This window comes from Gracilinanus agilis, chromosome 3 (assembly GCF_016433145.1).
Source record: "Gracilinanus agilis isolate LMUSP501 chromosome 3, AgileGrace, whole genome shotgun sequence".
In the NCBI taxonomy this organism is placed as follows: domain Eukaryota; kingdom Metazoa; phylum Chordata; class Mammalia; order Didelphimorphia; family Didelphidae; genus Gracilinanus; species Gracilinanus agilis.
The window spans coordinates 594,781,126-594,799,100 of NC_058132.1; the positions used below are offsets into that span (position 1 = coordinate 594,781,126).

General features: G+C 40.9%; 1 protein-coding gene across 1 annotated transcript in view; it reads left to right on the top strand.

Moving 5' to 3' along the window:
* Window positions 1-17,765, top strand: part of CASP10 (caspase 10) — a 27,965-nt gene extending 10,200 nt beyond the window's left edge. Inside the window, exons 6-9 of the mRNA XM_044669399.1 lie at window positions 995-1,059; window positions 8,296-8,404; window positions 14,349-14,844; window positions 17,591-17,765. Coding sequence (XP_044525334.1) covers window positions 995-1,059; window positions 8,296-8,404; window positions 14,349-14,844; window positions 17,591-17,765 — 845 coding nt within the window. The remainder of the gene's footprint in view (window positions 1-994; window positions 1,060-8,295; window positions 8,405-14,348; window positions 14,845-17,590) is intronic.
* The last annotated feature ends 210 nt before the right edge of the window (window positions 17,766-17,975 follow it).

Sequence of the window (17,975 nt, forward strand, 5' to 3'; positions counted from 1 at the left end):
CGATATATATATATATACACATATATAAAATGTTATATTTATATATAAATAAAAGAAATCCCTTAGCACAGTGCCTAGTACATAGAAGGCACTATATATATATATACTAGTTGTTTGCTCATTCTTCCAGCCTGTTTCTTGACTTTGGACTAGACATGAGGGCTGGGTTCTTCAGCACTTCTGGAGGGAAGGTCTGCGCTAGTCCTGTTGCTGTTCCCTTGGGTTTTTAAGAGTCGGGTGCTTCAGGATGTCAAGGACAGGCTGGGGACCGTGGAACTTTTCAGCACTCTGGTGTTCCTTTGGTCTGAGCTCTGCAAGTTCCTGATCTGGGTTTGGTTCTTGAGTCACATTAGGTTGGTGATTCTGAGCAGCAGATTGTAGACTCCCCCTCTGCTCTGGAATTTCTGTCCTAGTTATTCCCCTGTAGATTGCCAGAAATGAACCTGAGGTCTGAATCACCCATTGCTGCTGCTGCTGCTGCTGCTGCTGCAGACTCCTGAACTTCCTCCTTTTGCTACCCACATCCCAGGACCTCCCTCCTTGAACGTCACCCCAACACATAATCAGGTCCACTTCTCAGTCTGTCCTGGAGCTATGACTTGAACTGGATAGTTGTTGTTCAGTCAGGTCTGACTCTTTTCTTCAGTCTAAGAATTGATATTAAGTATTGGAGCCAAGTCAGAAGAGTGGCAAGGGCTAGGTACCTGAGGTTTAATGACTTGTCCAAGGTCACACAACCAGGAAGTGGCTGAGACCAAATTTAAACTCAGATCTCTTGCCTCTAGTTCTGGCTCTATCCATTAAGCTGCCTGGCTGCTTCTGACTCCAAGCCCAGTGCTCTGTACACTATGGCTCCACCTCTCTGTCACACTGTGCCACCATGCACCAACCCCCCAAAACCAATAGGACAATTGAACCATTTTGCATAGAATGTACTTCTAGTGCCATTCAGGGAAAGGTAAAGACACAAAAATCTGTATTCTTTATTTTCTAGAGGAGAAAAAGTTAAGTGTTGCATCAGCCATCACTGGGACCAGATCTGTTGAAAAAGAAATGGAGGTTTGGTTGCTTTCTTTATTATTATTATTTTATTTTTATTTTTTTAAACCCTTAACTTCTGTGTATTGGCTCATAGGTGGAAGATTGGTAAGGGTGGGCAATGGGGGTCAAGCGACTTGCCCAGGGTCACACAGCTGGGAAGTATCTGAGGCCGGATTTGAACCTAGGACCTCCTGTCTCTAGGCCTGACTCTCAATCCACTGAGCTACCCAGCTGCCCCTTGGTTGCTTTCTTAAATACTTTTCTGATTTAGTAATCAATGATTTGAGACCTCAATATTGACTTTTGCATGTATTCTCTTACATTTTCCACTCATGAATTGATTCTTTCTCAACTTTTCTGAAAGAAACGAAGAAAAGATGTTGCCTGCCATTTGCAAAGATGATAGCAGGATGTGGGTATCTTTCTAGGCAAGTCCCCAAGCATCGATTAAGTGCCTACTATTTGCCAGGCACTGTGCTAAGTGCTGAGCTATACAAATAAAGGCAAAAACAGTCCTCTGCCCTTGAGGAGCTCATAATATTATGGGAGAGACAACAAATGAACAGCTACATACAAGCAAGATGTAGTTGGTAAATTGGAAGTCATTTCAGAGGGAAAGTATTAATAGCATTAAGGGAGATTGGGAAAGCTTCTTCCAGAAGATGGGATTTTATCTTAGGCTTGAAAGAAACCAAGGAAGGCAGGAGGTAGAGATGGGGAGGGAGAGCATTCGAGGCATGAGGAAGTCATTGAAAATTTGCAGAATCTGGACTCAGACACTTCCTAGCTGTGTGACCCTGGGCAAGTCACTTGGCCCCCAATGCCTAGTCCATACCCCTCTTCTGCCTTGGACCTAGTACACAGTATTGATTCTAAGGCAGAAGGTAAGGGTTTAAAAATAAATAAATAAAATATTTTTAAATGTGCAGAGTTGGGGCAGCTAGGTAGCAGAGTGGAAAAAGCACTGGGCCAGAAGTTGGGAGATCCTGGGTTCAAATCTGACCTCAGTCACTTCCTATGTGACCATGGGCAAGTCATTTACCCTGATTGTCTAGTCCTGACCTCTCTTCTGTCTTATAATTAATATAGTATGATTAAAATTATCTAGAGAGAGTGATTTTTGGGTAAGAATATAAATTTATTAGTTAGGCCAGCATCATAATTGATAAATTGATACAGGTCTCCATAGCTCTCTCAGTACCAGGGATGACCAGAGCTGGGTCAGGCAACCTAATAAATAGATTTTTAGGCTTTGATTTTCAGCCTCTCCCTTGACCATCCCAGCATATCTTTAATTGGTAATAGCTAATTAAGAGGTGGTCCATCCACCTATCCTCCCTTTCCCATCCCTACAGCTGGATAGGTGAGATGTACTGGAAAAGCATCATTGCAAAACTTTTCTGTTAGCCAGAATCTATGAAAGGGATTCCTTAGGGCAAAGAGAATGAAAAGATCTAGAGATAGAATGAAGCTCAGTCTCAGATCTGGCTCAGGACTTTCCCCTAAAATCCTGGAACTGACTTTGGGCTTTTATAATCCAAGACCCCGATAGAAAAATAATCTTAAAAATTATTTATTTTATATTTAACTTAAATCCCTAATAATAAACTAAAATATATGAAAAATAAATTCTCACAGTACCAAAACAGAAGGTAAGGGTTAAAAAAAAGGAAAGAAAATGTACAGAGATGGAAGATGTGATGAGGAGCAGCAAGAAGACCAGTGTTGCTGGATTTTGAGAATATATGGAAGAGAATCAAGTGTGAGGAGCCTGGAGAGGTAGGAAAGATCAGGGCTTTAAAAACCTAACAGAAGAATGTGTTTTCTAGGAAGGGAAGGAGTTATTGCATCTTCTACAGTTTCTCAAATAAAGCACTTTATTTATTTCTTATACCATCAAAAATATGTCTACAATTCACATATACATACATATGTGTGCACATGCCCCACCCCCCCACAAGGTGGTATAGACCATTCTGTGCTTTCCATCTTAAAAGAGGAAGCACCTACTCTTCAGCCAACAGAATAAAGCCAATAACTCCTTAAGTGAGGGTATTCACTAATCCTTGCCTTTGAACCTGAATTTGTATCTCTCCTTACTGAGATCCTGTCACTTCTGGGTGAAACCTGCTCTGTCTTAAGTCCTTTTTGACACCATTGGCATGACTGAATTATTGGTCCTTTACTATTTTACCTTGATGCCCCTTGATGTCCTTTTTGGCTATTTTGGGCAGCTAGCTGACTCAGTGGATAGAAAGTTAGACCTGAAGTCAGGAAGACTTAAATTTAAATCCAGCCTCTGACACCTACTAGTTGTGTGACTCTGGGCAAGTTACTTAACTTTTATTTGCTTGAGTTTCCTCATTTGTAAAATGGGGACAATAATATCATTTACCCTCCAGGGTTGTTATGAAGGTCAAATGAGATAATAATGGTAACATGCTCAGCACAGTGTCTGCCACATAGTAGATGCTATTTAAACGTTAGCTGTATATCATTTGTTGACTTTATTCCAGCCAGTGATGCTTTTTCTTAGAAAATCAGGCTCCTGCCATTCTTGTCTGAGTCATGTGCATTTCCTCACACCAAGGATCTCCATGGAAGATTGATTATTCATGACTTTCCTGCCCTCCAGTCCTCAGCTTCAGTCCTGCAGGGTCATATGGGCAAAATCAATCTAACTTCCTTTCCTGGGCCATGGAAGTCTTTTGGATACTGCAGAGCCAAAGGAGGTTGCAATGGAATCTGGGCTACATCTGGAGGGGAAATGTGACTCGCTGGAGACAGATTTCCAACTTAAAGAAAAAAAAACATTGGCTTATGGAGAGGCTGGGAGTACTTCCCTTACCTCATATAATCTCAGTTAATGCTTCTGAAAAATTCCTGAACCGAGTGACAGAGCACTATATATTTTTTTAAATTTTATTTTATTTTAAAATTTTTTCTCATGATTACATCATTCTTGTTGTCTCTCTCTCTCTCTCCTCTTCCCTCCTCCTTCCCAGAGTTGACAACCAATTTCACTGGGTTATACATATATTATCACTCAAAACCTATTTCCATATTATTCATTTTTGTAATGGAATAATCTTTTAATATCCAAACCCCAAATCATATATACATATAAACAAGTGATAAATCATATGTTTTTCTTCTGTGTTTCCACTCCCACACTTCTTTCTCTGGACGTGGAGAGCATTCTTTCTCATAAGTCCCCTAGAATTGTTCTGGATCATTACATTGCTTTTAGTAGCAAAGTCAATCACATTTGATCATCCCTCAGTGTTCTAGTTACTGTGTAGAATGTTCTCCTGGTTCTGCTTATTTCACTCTGTATCAATCAGTTCCTGTAGGTTTTTCCAGTTCAAAGCACCATATTTAAGGAACTTGCTCAAGGGCAAATGGATCTTAAGTGGTAAAGGGGATATTCAGATTCAGACCCTGTGATTCTAAGGGCAATGATCTTTTCACTGATAGTACATCTTGAACTTATATATGATATATGGCTATATCATATTAGTTTATGTTATATCAACTCATATTCTACATCCTATATTATACTTTTTCCTCTAGCTTGCCATATATAGACCCACTTTAATTTAATCCATTTGTGCATTCAGAATTTGATAGATCTACTGGTGTGAGTCACATGGAGTATGTTGCAATAGTGCGCGTGCTTCTAATTGCCTGGTCCTAAGAAAGGGAAACAGTCAAATAGTGAGGATTCCTGAATTCTAGATTTTTGGACAGAGAAGGGGAATTCCTGAGCAGCAGCAAAAATAACAAGTTTTCTTCTCCAGAAAACTCAAGTTTAAGGGTTCGGAGATCTGTTTTTTTAGTTAGAAAAGGAGTGAAGGCAGTTAGGTGGCACAGTAGACAGAGAGTCAGTCCTGGAGATGGGAGGTCCTGGGTTCAAATTTGGCCTCAGACACTTCCAAGTTGTATGAGCCTGGGCAACTCAGTTAATCTCAATCGCCTAACCTTTACTGCTTTTATTTCTTGGAATGGATATTTAGTATTGCTTTTAATACAGAAGATAAGAGTTAAGAAAGAAAAGAAAAGAAAAGAAAGAAGAGAAAAAGGATAATTCTGGCTTCCTGTAGAAAGAGGGGGATCCTAGAGGTGCAGCCTTCTAGAGTGAGAAACTGGAATTACTGAGAAATACCACTTGGAGGAAAAGAAGGTCACAAATGTAATCTCTGGAATTGAAGACCTACCAGAGGACTGAAACCACGTGATATTAGGAGGTGGAGACTTGAATTTGGACCTTTGCTATTTCTTTTAAAAAACAATTTAAATGAATTCACACAGAGGGAACATGTAAAAATGGATGGAAAGTTCGCCTTAGATTAAAAAAGACCTGGATCCTCTATATATCTGTGTATCTTTGGGCAAAGTCTTTACTTTCTGTGTCCTGATATAGTCTGAGACTAAAAGTCACAGAATAGATGTCCCATCTGCATTGGTAGAGGGAGTTCCTCTTTGGGTCTCCCGAATCTTATGAAATCAATAATCTTTTTTTAAAGTTTTGTAGATATTCTCTTAAAAATTATTGTTGACAATTCCAAATGATCTTCTTGGTCTCTGTTCCTCTAACAGAACCTTCCTTATAACAATGAAACTCAGTTAAACAAAATGGGCCAACACATTCATCATGTTCATTTCTTTCAGTTGTGTCTGACTTTTTGTGATCCCATTTGGGGTTTTCTTGGCAAAGATACTGCAGTGGTTTGCTATTTCCTTCTCCAGCTCATTTTGTTTTTTTTTAACTTTTTTTTTTTTTAAACCCTTTAAACCTGTGTATTGACTTATAGGTGGAAGATTGGTAAGGGTAGGCAATGGGGGTCAAGTGACTTGCCCAGGGTCACACAGCTGGGAAGTGGCTGAGGCCGGATTTGAACCTAGGACCTCCTGTCTCTAGGCCCGGCTCTCAATCCACTGAGCTACCCAGCTGCCCCCTCCAGCTCATTTTTACAGATTAGGAAGCTGAGGAAAACAGGATTAAGTGACTTACACAAGGTCAGATGACTATGTAAATGTCTGAGGCCAGTCTGAACTCAGCAAGATCAGTCTTCCTGGCTCCAGATCTGGGACTCTAGCTACCACATCATTTAGCCATCTCATGCCTTGGGTATAGGGCAACATAGTCTTCATTCCACTTCTATAGTCCTCTATCTAGCTATTGAGAGAAGTGAGCAGAACCAGATGAATTATTTTTAACATAACAATATTAAAGAAAACATCTTCAAAAGATTTAAGAATTTTGGTTAATGCAATGACCACCCAGTATTTCAGAGGACTGATCCTGAAGCATGATAAGTTACCTCCAGTTAGAGAGGACTAATGGGCTCAAGATACAAAAGGAGGCACACATTTTCAGACATGACTAATGTGGGGATTTCTTTTGCTTTCTTATGTGTATTTTTATAAGGGGTTTGTTTTTCTCTTCTTTTGCTTAATAAGGTAAAAAAAGGGGGAATTAAAGATGAATAGCAAAAGAAAGAGAAAGGAAGGGAGGGAGGAATGAAGGAAGGAAGGAAAGAAGAAACAAAGGAAGGGATAAAGGAAGAAAAAAGAAAATAAGGGAAACAGCATCAATGAAGCATTTTTTAAATATGCAGGTGAGGAAAGTTGTAAAGAATCACAGACAGTAGAAACAAAGGCAGGCAGTCATCATTCTTACCCATAGTTGTGATATTCCATTAAGACCAAGGTGGCAGAAGCCTTTCCTTTATACAAATTATACAATGATAGCAGGAACCTCGTTCCTAGCAGTTCCATATAGCCTCTGAGTAGATCTGGAACCAGTATGCTGTAAGATTTGCCAGGGAAGATCTTCCACAAGGATTTTATCTGATCTTCCATGTCTCCTGCCATAATCCTAGTCTCATTTGAAGGATCTTAAGTAGGAAGTGTGCAGGAGCAGGAGAAAACAATGTGGGGTAGAGTGGCATCAATACAGAGGATAGATTTTTTTGTACCAGGAGAAGGAGTAACCTGTGCCCCTGAGAGATTCAAATACCTTCAGTGGTTGGGAATGAGGATGGCGTGGGTAGTGGGGGAACAACTCCTTAACAGGAAATGCCGTGTGCCACTGTGGCAATGGGATCTATAAGTAGAGCAAGATAAGGAAGTAAAATCAAGCTGTGAGTCATCCTGATTCTCTAAAGAGTCAGGTTCCCGAGCCTCCTCCATCTGAGACACTGCAAATTGTCAGATCATTGCAACACTTGAAAAGGACTTTTCCAGCAGTCTGGACTATTTACACACCTCGATTTTGAACTAAACATTGCATTTCTTCAGTTTTGTTTAGATACGTGTTTATGCTCTAGTTTTTTTGAGGGGGAGGGACCCCTTGACCTTGATCAAGGGAGGTAGTGATAAAATCTCAGGACTTTTCAGGTATTGAAGAGGGGCAGGGATATCCTGCAAATATGAAATTGCCTAGAGAAAGGAAGTGGGGATGACATTTAGTAAAAGTGAATTCTTATTGGGGGTTCTAGGTCTTAAGGCAATGATTCTTTTTTCTTTTTTTTTTTTTAAACTCTTACTTTTTGTCTTGAATTCAATACTATGTATTGCTTCTAAGGCAGAAGAGTGGTAAGGGCTAGGACTAGGCAATAGGCTTACCTAGGCTCACTCAACTAGGAAGTATCTGAGGTCAAATTTGAATCAAGGACTTCTCTGTCTTCAGGCCTGATTCTCTATCCTCTGAGCCACCTAGCTACCACCTTAAGGCAATGATTTATGACCTTGTTTGTGTCAAGGATTCCTTTGGCAATCTGGTGAAGCCTATAGATCCTTTCCAAAATAAATTTCAGAGACTAAAACAAAATGCATAAAATTATCAAGGAAAGCAATTACATTAAAATAGTGTTCAAAATCTTAAAAAATAACAAATCAAGTTCGCTGGTTAAGGACTCTGTCTCAAGGTATTTTAGGATCATTCTTATATGACTTGGTAATGATTTACCATTAATAGATTGCAAAGAGCGGTCAGAATCTCTGGCCATCCTCATTAGGTCTAGTAACCAGAGAGTCATGCATTTATTCAAAGGTTTGGACCAAGGAGGAAAACTGCTTCTAAAATTGTATGAGGGAACTGCTGCCTCCCGGTCCTCATCTCTTGCCCCCTTGTTTTCCCCTTCCCCTCAAAGGAGCATGAACCATTGGGTTGTTGTCTGGGAATTACATGATGGTACCATAATGAGAGGGTGGATTTCTGTAATGCTTTTCTTTGTTTCTTCTCCCAAGGAAGCAAAATTCTATAGGATGGATCGTTCCCACAGAGGTCACTGCATCATTTTCAATAACTTTGAATTTCGGACCATGAACCCCAGGAGAGGAAGTCTTAAAGATGCAGGTAAGGAATTTGGAAGCCAATGGATTCTGAAAAAGATTTTAAAATTTAATTTCAATAATTCTCTTCAACATATAGGTTTGCTATATGCCAAGTACTCTGATAGACTAGGGATATGACATTAAAAAAAATCAAGACCATCCTTATTCTCAAGGAGAATACATTCTGCATTCCACATTTTCTTTCTGTATTTTGTAATTTGTCATTGTTGTCCAGTTATTTCAGTTGTTTTTGATTCTTCATAACCCCATTTGGAGTTTTCCTGGCAAAGACACTGGAGTGGTTTGCCATTTCTTTCTCCAGCTCATTCTATAAAAGAGGAAACTGAGGCAAACAGGGTGAAGTGATTTGCCCAGGGCCATCTAACTAGTAGGGTCTGAGGCCAGTGTTAAAAGGATAGAGGGGGAATCCCTGGTGTGATAGGCTTGTAGCTTGGTTTGAGAGAGTCAATGAACCTCTCCAGGGAAATTCCCTTCCCATCTGGGCAGAGTGCTCACCCAGATAGATCTCTAAAGGAGGAATGGAAATATTAAAAGGACTGAAAGGGAGATCCCCTAGTAGGTGTTGTTTGGCCCTAGTCATGATGGATTGATTAGTTGACCTCGAGGGAAACCTCCTTTCTATCTGTCAGAGAGACAATGGCTGCACTCTGACAGTGTTGGATATGATGGATGTGAAAAGGCAAGCAGGAGGATGACCAGGGTAGAGACACTGAAGGAAATAGGATTTGGCTTTTGGTTAAGACTTTGCTTTATGCCTGACCTTCCCTGATGGCCAACCCTTGCTAGGGGAAGAGCAATGATGGGCACCCCAAGATCTGACAGAACTTGGGGATAAAGAGAGCTCTTCCCTCCCTTCACCCAACAAGTCCTTTTCCCTCACAAAGGATTATCTGACTGTGTATTGTTTCAACTCAAAGGTGTGGCTTAATGAACAGATTCAAGGAAGGGTTTTGGAGAGTGGGAACAGGAATGCCCTAGTCTAAACACAGGGTGGTATGGAGTCTCTTTTGGCCTAAGCCAAAGCCAAAAGGCTCCGGCCAGAAAATGTTCTAGATCCCTTCTTCCTTCCTATGCTGCTAATCTAATCCAAAATGACAGGTTGCAATGTCTTTATATAGTTGGCACAGAGAGAGAAGTTCTTCTTCAGGCTGGCTCAATGTGCTTTCTGGGCAAAGCCCCTCAAGCAGCTGTAAAATGTTCAATCAGCCCTCTTAAGTTGTTGTCCAGGAGAACAGGTACAATCACAGGTGTTTGAGGTATAAGGAAAAGGTTGGGAAATCCTCAGGTATTCAGCGGATTTTGAATCCTGAGGTGAGGCATGAACTCTGTCTAGTCCAGGGTTCAGGGATGAACTCCCCTGTTCCATTCCTTTCCCAGAAGTCTTTGCTTTTCCTTCTAACTGGCTCTTCTGTCATTCAAATTTCTCTCTCTCTCTGCAACATTCCAAAATCCCCTTCTGTGCAAGGCTTCTCTTACATCAGATTTGAACTCAGAAAGTTGAGTCTTGCTCTCTTCAAGTCCAGCATTCTATCCATTATGTCACCTAGCTTCTCTACTTTGTATTTATATCTTGCTTTAAAGTTTACACATACTTCACCTTGTTAAAATCATTATCTGGGACAAGATGGATGCCACCTTGAATGACAGGATTGGCAGTTGAGAATTTTGGAAGTTCCCAGGTGCCATGAGCCAAGGGCAAAAATTGGTTGGCCCCACCCTATAAATACCCCCAAGGAACAATAGTTGGGAGCTCAGACTTGAGCGAGCTTTTTTGGAGCAAGGACTTGGGATGGAGGGAGGTGAAGGATGGAAAGGGTAGGCCTGAAACCTGTAACCTGTACCTGATTGAGAGAGAGCTAGTGATCAATCAACACCATTGATATTAGAGCTGAGAGAGTATACTGATTCATCTATCAACATCAACATCAATAGCCTTCCCTAATCTCTGTCTTGGCTGTGGCCAGGTCAGGACAGAGTTAGTGAGAGGGTGAAGACCTCCAGTTACTACAAGCCAAGCAATCTCAAGATTTGATCAACAATTAGATTAATAGCCAATCAACTAGCAATAGGGTTCCCAGATCCTCAATCCTGTTACCTTGTTTTCCTTACCCCATTAATAGGTTCAATATAGTGTTTTACCAACAAGTACCTTTCCTGAGTGTTTATTATATCAAAGCTCTTGGGAAGGGGAGATCAATACACAGTCAGATAACAATGTTTCCAATAGCCAATCAATAGCCTTATCAACAACTAATCCAACCTCAGGTTAGGACCTAGAGAGGTTATCCATCCACCCAACCTCTCAGGGGTTCCCAGCTTGGGCAAACTGTTAGGAAGGAGCAACTGACAGGCTTAATCAATCAAGCCTGTCAGGGAGGAGAGGCATACATTACATCCATAGTGATTGTGAGAGGAGTGTGTGTTTCCACCCTCACCAACTATAGCCAGATTGGGCCTGAGCCCTCCTCCATTCATACTATCTCTGAGATCCACATATACAATCAACATCTCATTTGTTTTTCTCTCACAGCTCACAGCTCTTATGAGGTAGGAACTCTCATCCCCATTTTAGAGAGTTGGAAATTGAGGCTTGGTTAGCTTAAAGTGGCTTATCTGTGATCAGAAGACTCATTCAGTATCTGGGACAAAATTTGAATCCAGTTCTTCTGACTCCAAGTCTAATACTTTATCAGCACCATGCCATGATACCTCTCCAAGGTTTTCAGTTAAATATGACCTTGAGAAAGTCACAGAATCTTCCAGGTTTTAGTTTCCTCATCTGTAAATGAACTAGATGACTTTAAAGATCCTTGTAGCTCGAATCCTTGAAATAGTAGAATGATAGTATAAAGGAGAGGGACAGTTTAGTGGTACAATGGCTATAGCACCAGATCTGGAATCAGGGAGATCTGAGTTCAAATTGGGCTTCAGTCATTTACTAGCTGTGTGAAACACGTGAGTGACTTAACCTCTATTTGCCTCAGTTCCTCCTCTGTAATATGAGGTCACACTGGAGAAGGGGGGAAACTTCTCCAGTATCTTTGCCAAGAAAACCTCATGGACTTTGTCCATGATGTCACATAGAATCAGATGTGAGTGAACAACACAATAAAGGCTATGCAATTATTTTTTTCTTAATGACATATTGTTGGTATGTTACATAGAACAAAATGTCAGGGCATATGGGAAGCATGTGAATGAGAATACATGAAGGAGGGGCAGCTAAATAGCAGGTGTAGAGATAGGAAGTTCTGGGTTCAAATCTGATTTCAGACACTTCCTGGCTGTGTGATCTTGGGCAAGACACTTAACCCCAATTGCCTAGCCCTTATTGCTCTTCTTCAGCACTGCTTAGAACTGATATCAATTATAAGACAGAAAGTAAGGGTTAAAAAAAAAGAATACATGAAAGATAGACTTCTGTATTAGTGGGGAACTTCCACTATCAACAGAGATCACAACCTCTCTTTACACATGTGCAAACCCTAAACAATTCCTTCAGGAGCTGAGTGACTTGCCTAGTATCAAATAGCTAATAAGTGCCAGAATTGTTATTGGAATCCATAGCTTCCTAATCTGGTCAGGGACAATATCAAATTTTTTGAGTAGAAGTAATCCACGTCAGGGACATGAAGTTCCTTAGGGCCTCAGAGGAACATCTGAATAGCATCATGTTGGCCTGAAGGACAGATTGTTTTTCCCTGGGCTTATGGAATATCTCATTTCAGGGCTTGTTGTGGTCATGGTCTGGGAGGGATTGAATGTGGAGAAGATAGCAGAGTAATGCTAGGGGAGACCAATCCAGCTATTTCAACGCTAAGCATCATTTCTGAAAACTTCTGCATTCAAGTCAACAGGAACATCATTCACCACAGATTCTGTAAAAAGTGCTGAAGAGGAAATCAAGTCTGTGGTCTAAGAGCTGGCCAACTGGAAGTCTTGTGCTCAAGACTGCGTCTATGTATAAGGATTTTAGAATTTGAAATCCTACCTTTTTTTGTAGGATGTGTGTGTATGTGTGTGTGTGTCCTTCTCTGAATATAGCTTTTCATGCCTGGATTTCAAAAGAACTAAGACCATCATTTTCTAGAATAACCCCAGTAACCCTGTCCAGTAAAGCCTTGGAAATCAGGGGCAAAAAAAGATAAAAGAAAGGATCTGTTGATCAGCTCCCCTTTGGTTCTACTTGTCATCTCAGTGGCTTCCCAGACCAAAATACCCTTCTGTGGTCACTACTGCCCTTTGTACATGGCTTCCCCCCTCCCCCCATTAGGATCTAAGCTCCTTGAGGGCAAGCGCCATCTCCCTCTTTTACATTAGTTGAGTTCTTGTTTGTTGTTTAGTCATTTCAGTCATATCCAAAGTCGTATCCAACTCATGACAGCATTTGGGGTTTTCTTGACTGGTTTCCTTCTCTAGCTCATTTTACAGACAATGAACTGAGTCAAACAGAATTAAGTGATTTTTTTGGGCACACAGCAAAAGCTTAATGAATATTTTTCATTCATTCAGTCAGTCATTGCCTAAAGGCACACAGCTGGGGTTTGAACCCAGGCCCTCTTATTCACATCCAGTATTTTCAACAAGAACCCACAAAGGGAGTCGAGGCAAGGAATAAGTTGTATCCAGATGTTCTAAGAAACATAAAGACATACAAGTGATTGGTTAAAAGGCTGGGGGTGGGGGACAGCTAGGTGGCTTAGTGGATAGAGAGCCAGTCCTAGAAACAGAAGGTTCTGGATTCAAATTTGACCTCAGACACTTCACTAGGCAAAGCACTTGATCCCCATTGCCTAGAGGTAAGGACCTCTCTTCTGCCTTCAAACTAATATAGAGTATTGACTCTAAGATGAAAGGTAGGGGTTTAAGAAAAAAAAAGTTAGGGGAGTATGAATCAGTGTGAGGGGGTATGAGTGACAGATGAAGCTGAGAGAAGGACTAAGAGCCTCATGCCCAGAGTCCAGACTACTAAGTGAGATCAGGCATGTCACTCCTATGAGTGGCACATCTAAAATGAAAAACTTGGACTAAATAACCTCCTTTCCAGGGACAAATTCTAGAAATTCTTGGTTTGATTCTATTCAACAAACATTTATTAAGTAGCCAGTGTATCAAGTCAACAAGCATTTATGAAGTGCTTCCTGCATGCCAGGCACTGTGATACAAAGCCTTGGTAATACAAAGAAAGCCAAAACAAAAACAAAAACCAGTCTTTGCTTTTCAAGAGTTCATAGTCCAATGGGAACAACTATGTACAAATAAGATACAGACAGGATATGTTGGAAATGAATTACAAAGGGAAAGCGCTAGCATTCCAGGGACTGGGAAAGACTTCTAGGAGAAGAGGAGATTTTAGCAGGGACTCAAAGGAAACCAGAGAGGTCAAGAGACAGTGTCCTAGAACCAATGGTAGAAAAAATAAGCATCTGGAGGAGGAGGTTGTTGACAATGTTAAAAGCTGCAGGAACTTCAACGAGAATGAGAACGGAGAAAAAGCCACCAGATTAAGCAGCAGAAGATCAAAGGAAAGAAGGGGTAGAAAATTAACTCTGAGGCTGTAAATGGTGGCAAAGTGGATAGATTGCTGGGCCAGAAGTCAGGAGGACCTCAGTTCAAATCCTGCCTCAGATATTTACAATCTATGGGACATCAGGCAGGTCACTTAAACTTTGTTTGATTCTGTTGCCTCAGCTCTGAAATGGAGAAATAATACAAGAATCAGATGAGATGATATTTGTAAAGCACTTAACATAGTTCTTGTCACCATATAGCCAACTATACAAATGCTAGGTATTAGGATTAGAATCCATGTCTTGCTGACTCTAAGCCCAATGCTCTACCCATCCTCTTGGATGGGAGTATAAGTTCTATAGGTACATATAAAGAGTGAAAATTCAATGTTTCATTGGGATTCACTATGGAATTTTGGTAAAACCTTTTTACAGATGAACTCAAGAGTGTTTTTGAGTGGCTGGGATTCACGGTGACAATTCATCACAATACGGAAAAAAGAGAAATGGAAGAGATTCTGCAGCTGTGTAGAACCTCCCCGGAGCACCGAGAGAGTGACTGCTTTGTGTGCTGTGTCCTCACCCATGGCGAGTCTGGCTCTGTGTTCTCCTCAGATGAAGAGAAGATAGCCATTCATGAACTCACCTCCTACTTCAGGGCTCACCGATGCCCAGGACTGGCTAACAAACCCAAGCTCTTTTTCTTCCAAGCCTGTCAAGGCTCAAATATTCAAGAAAGTGTGCTTCTGGAAGAAGATGCCAAAACCTCACCTCCTGTCCTGGATAAGACCCCTCTGAGGTGCATTCCGGTGGAAGCTGATTTCCTCCTTGGGATGGCCACGGTCGATGGCTGTTGTGCTATTCGACATAGAATAAAAGGTTCCTGGTATATTCAAACTCTCTGCCATCAGCTGAAATGCATGGTACCAAGGTATGCTCTCTGGGGTTGAGGAAAAATGAGTAACCCATAGAGATAATGAGGAATGAATAAATACCCACTAGACAAATCATTAAATAAACCTTGTTATTCCTCCTAGAAATAGTATAGTAATATAGGCCCTAGAGTTCTTGGTGAAGCTCTAACTCTAGAGGCAGCTAAGTGATACGATTAATGTGCTAGACTTGAGTTCAAATCCTGCTTCAGACACATTACTTATGGTGACCTTGAGCAAATTGATTAATCTCTTCGTGCTTCTTGTTTCTTCATCTATAAAATGGGGATAATGAGAGCATCTACTTGCACAGGGTTGTTGTAAGGATTTTTTTTTTAAACCCTTACCTTATGACTTAAAATCAATAGTTTGTTGGTTCCAAGACAGAAGAGCAGTAAAGGCTAGGCAATGGGGATTAAGTGACTTGCCCAGGGTCACACAGCTAGGAAGTGTCTGAGACCAGATTTGCTGGATCTGGTTCTCAATCTGCCTGGTTGACCCCATGTTGTGAGGATCTGTGAAGTTCTTTGCAAATCTTAAAGGATTATATAATAATGATGATGATGACGATTACTCATAATCCCTGTTACTACTTAGCCAAAAGGTTCTTATTAGAGGTTCTGTGAACTTGGATGGGAAAAAAAATTTGCATCTTTATTTCTACTAAGCTCTCATTAAAATTTAGCTTTTCCTTCTCATGTGAATGTAGGCAACCAACAGTATCATGAGAGGTAGCCATAGGCTTTATCTGATTGCCAAATGGGTCCATGATGTAAAAAAGATCAAGAACCTTTGGCTTAGACCAAAAACCCTTTTTTCTGGCCACTATTCTTGCCACTCCCCCACTCCCATATATGCTGTGCTGTCCTTGTAGAATGGAAGTTCCTTGTAGGTAGTAACTCCATTCATGTTATCACTGTAGCCTTGGCACCCGGCCCAGTGTCTGGCAATATGGCAGGCAATTAATGAATACTTATTGTTTGAATGATTGACAGAGAGTTTACATAGCAGATAACTTCCACCTAGAATGATACATGAGGAATATTCATTCATATCTATGCCCAGGAATAGAACAATAAAGCAAATATCACTGTAAAAAGCTAAATTTGAATCATGGCACAACAGAAACACCCATGACGCTACAAAGAACTCTAGATGAGATGGAGTTGGGTGAAAATTCTGTTTCTGTCAAGTTGTATAGTCTTTTTTTTTTAAACCCTCATCTTCTGTCTTAGAATCAATACTGTGTATTGGTTCCAAGGTAGGAGAGTAGTAAGGGCTAGGCAATGGAGGGGTAAGTGACTTGCCCAGGGTTACACGGCTGGGAAGCATCTGAGGCCATATTGGAACCCCGGACCTCTCATCTCTGGGTCTGGCTCTCAATCCACTGAGACACCCAGCTGCTGCCTAAGTTGTATAGTCTTGATGAAGCGGCAACCTCTAGGGATCTTGCTTTCCAAATCAGTGATTCCCAAAGTGAGCACCACTGCCCCCTGGTGGGTGCTGCAGCGATCCAGGGGAGCGGTGATGGCCACAGGGGCATTTATCTTTCCTATTAATTGCTATTAAAATTAAAAGAATTGGGCAGCTGGGTAGCTCAGTGGAGTGAGAGTCAGGCCTAGAGACAGGAGGTCCTAGGTTCAAACCTGGCCTCAGCCACTTCCCAGCTGTGTGACCCTGGGCAAGTCACTTGACCCCCATTGCCCACTCTTACCACTCTTCCACCTATGAGACAATACACCGAAGTACAAGGGTTTAAAAAAAAAACTTAAAAAAAAATTAAAAGAATTTTTTATATGGTACTTGACTCCATCTGTGTGACATTAGAGTAATTTGAGAGTACTGGGTCTAGAGGCAGGAAGAGCTGAGTTCAAATCCAGCCTCAGATTAGGTGTACTCAGGTCTTTCTGCCTCTGAAGTCAGCTTTCGAACCACTATATTATACTAACTCTTACCTTAAAGCACATAAAATCCTAATAATGCTTCACATAATTTTAACTTACACTCTCCATTTATCCAACAAGCATGTACTGAGCATGATTAATAGCTGTGTTTCTGGACAAATCACTTTAACTTCTATTTATTATCTCAGTTTCTTCATCTGTCAAATGAAAATAATAATAGCATCTACCTCCCAGGGTCATTGTGAGGATCAAATGTGATAATATTTATAAAACACTTAACCAATATAGAGGAGTGGTCCTGGGTTCGAAAGTGGCCTTAGACACTTCCTAGATGTGTGACCCTGGGCATTACCTCCATTGCCTAGCCCTTACCACTTTTCTGTCTTGGAACCAATACACAGTGTTGATTCTAAGATAGAAGGTAAGGGTTAAAAAAAACCCAAATCATTTAGCCCAGTGGCTGGCACATAATAGGTGCTATATAAAAGCTTTGATGATTATGATGATGCCTTATTTGCCCCCACTAAATATGCTTCTGGAAGGCAAGGATGATATCAGATTCACTCTTGTATCCCCGGAGGACTTAGCACAGTGCCTCATGTGCTTAGTACATGCTTGTTGGATAAATGGAGAGCGTAAGTTAAAATTATGTGAAGCATTATTAGGATTTTATGTGCTTTAAGGTAAGAGTTAGTATAATATAGTGGTTCGAAAGCTGACTTCAGAGGCAGAAAGACCTGAGTACACCTAGCCACGTGACTCTGGTCAAACCTCTCTGCCATCGTATATTTCTTTCTAACATCTTACTAAAACTCCTTTTTCCTTCCCTTTCTGGCTGCAGAAATGAAGACATCTTAACCATCCTGACAGTTGTCAACAATGATGTGAGCCAACTGGCCGATACGGAAGGAAAAAAGAAACAAATGCCCCAGCCTGCTTTTACCCTAAGGAAAAAAGTTGTATTTCCAGTGCCTCTTCTCCCTCCACCATCAGAACAGGATCCCTTAACAGAATGATAAAATATTAGACAAGGAAGCAACTCAGAGTTCATCTAGTGAAAGTCAACCAATGAAGAATCTTCTCTACAATGTGATGAAAGATGGCCATCCAACAGTTACTTGAAGTGAATACTTACATTTGTCAAAGTCTCATTAGCTTTTGATGCATCTCATTTTAATTTTGGACAGTTCTGATCAGCAGAAAGTGTTTCCTTGTCCTGAGCTAAA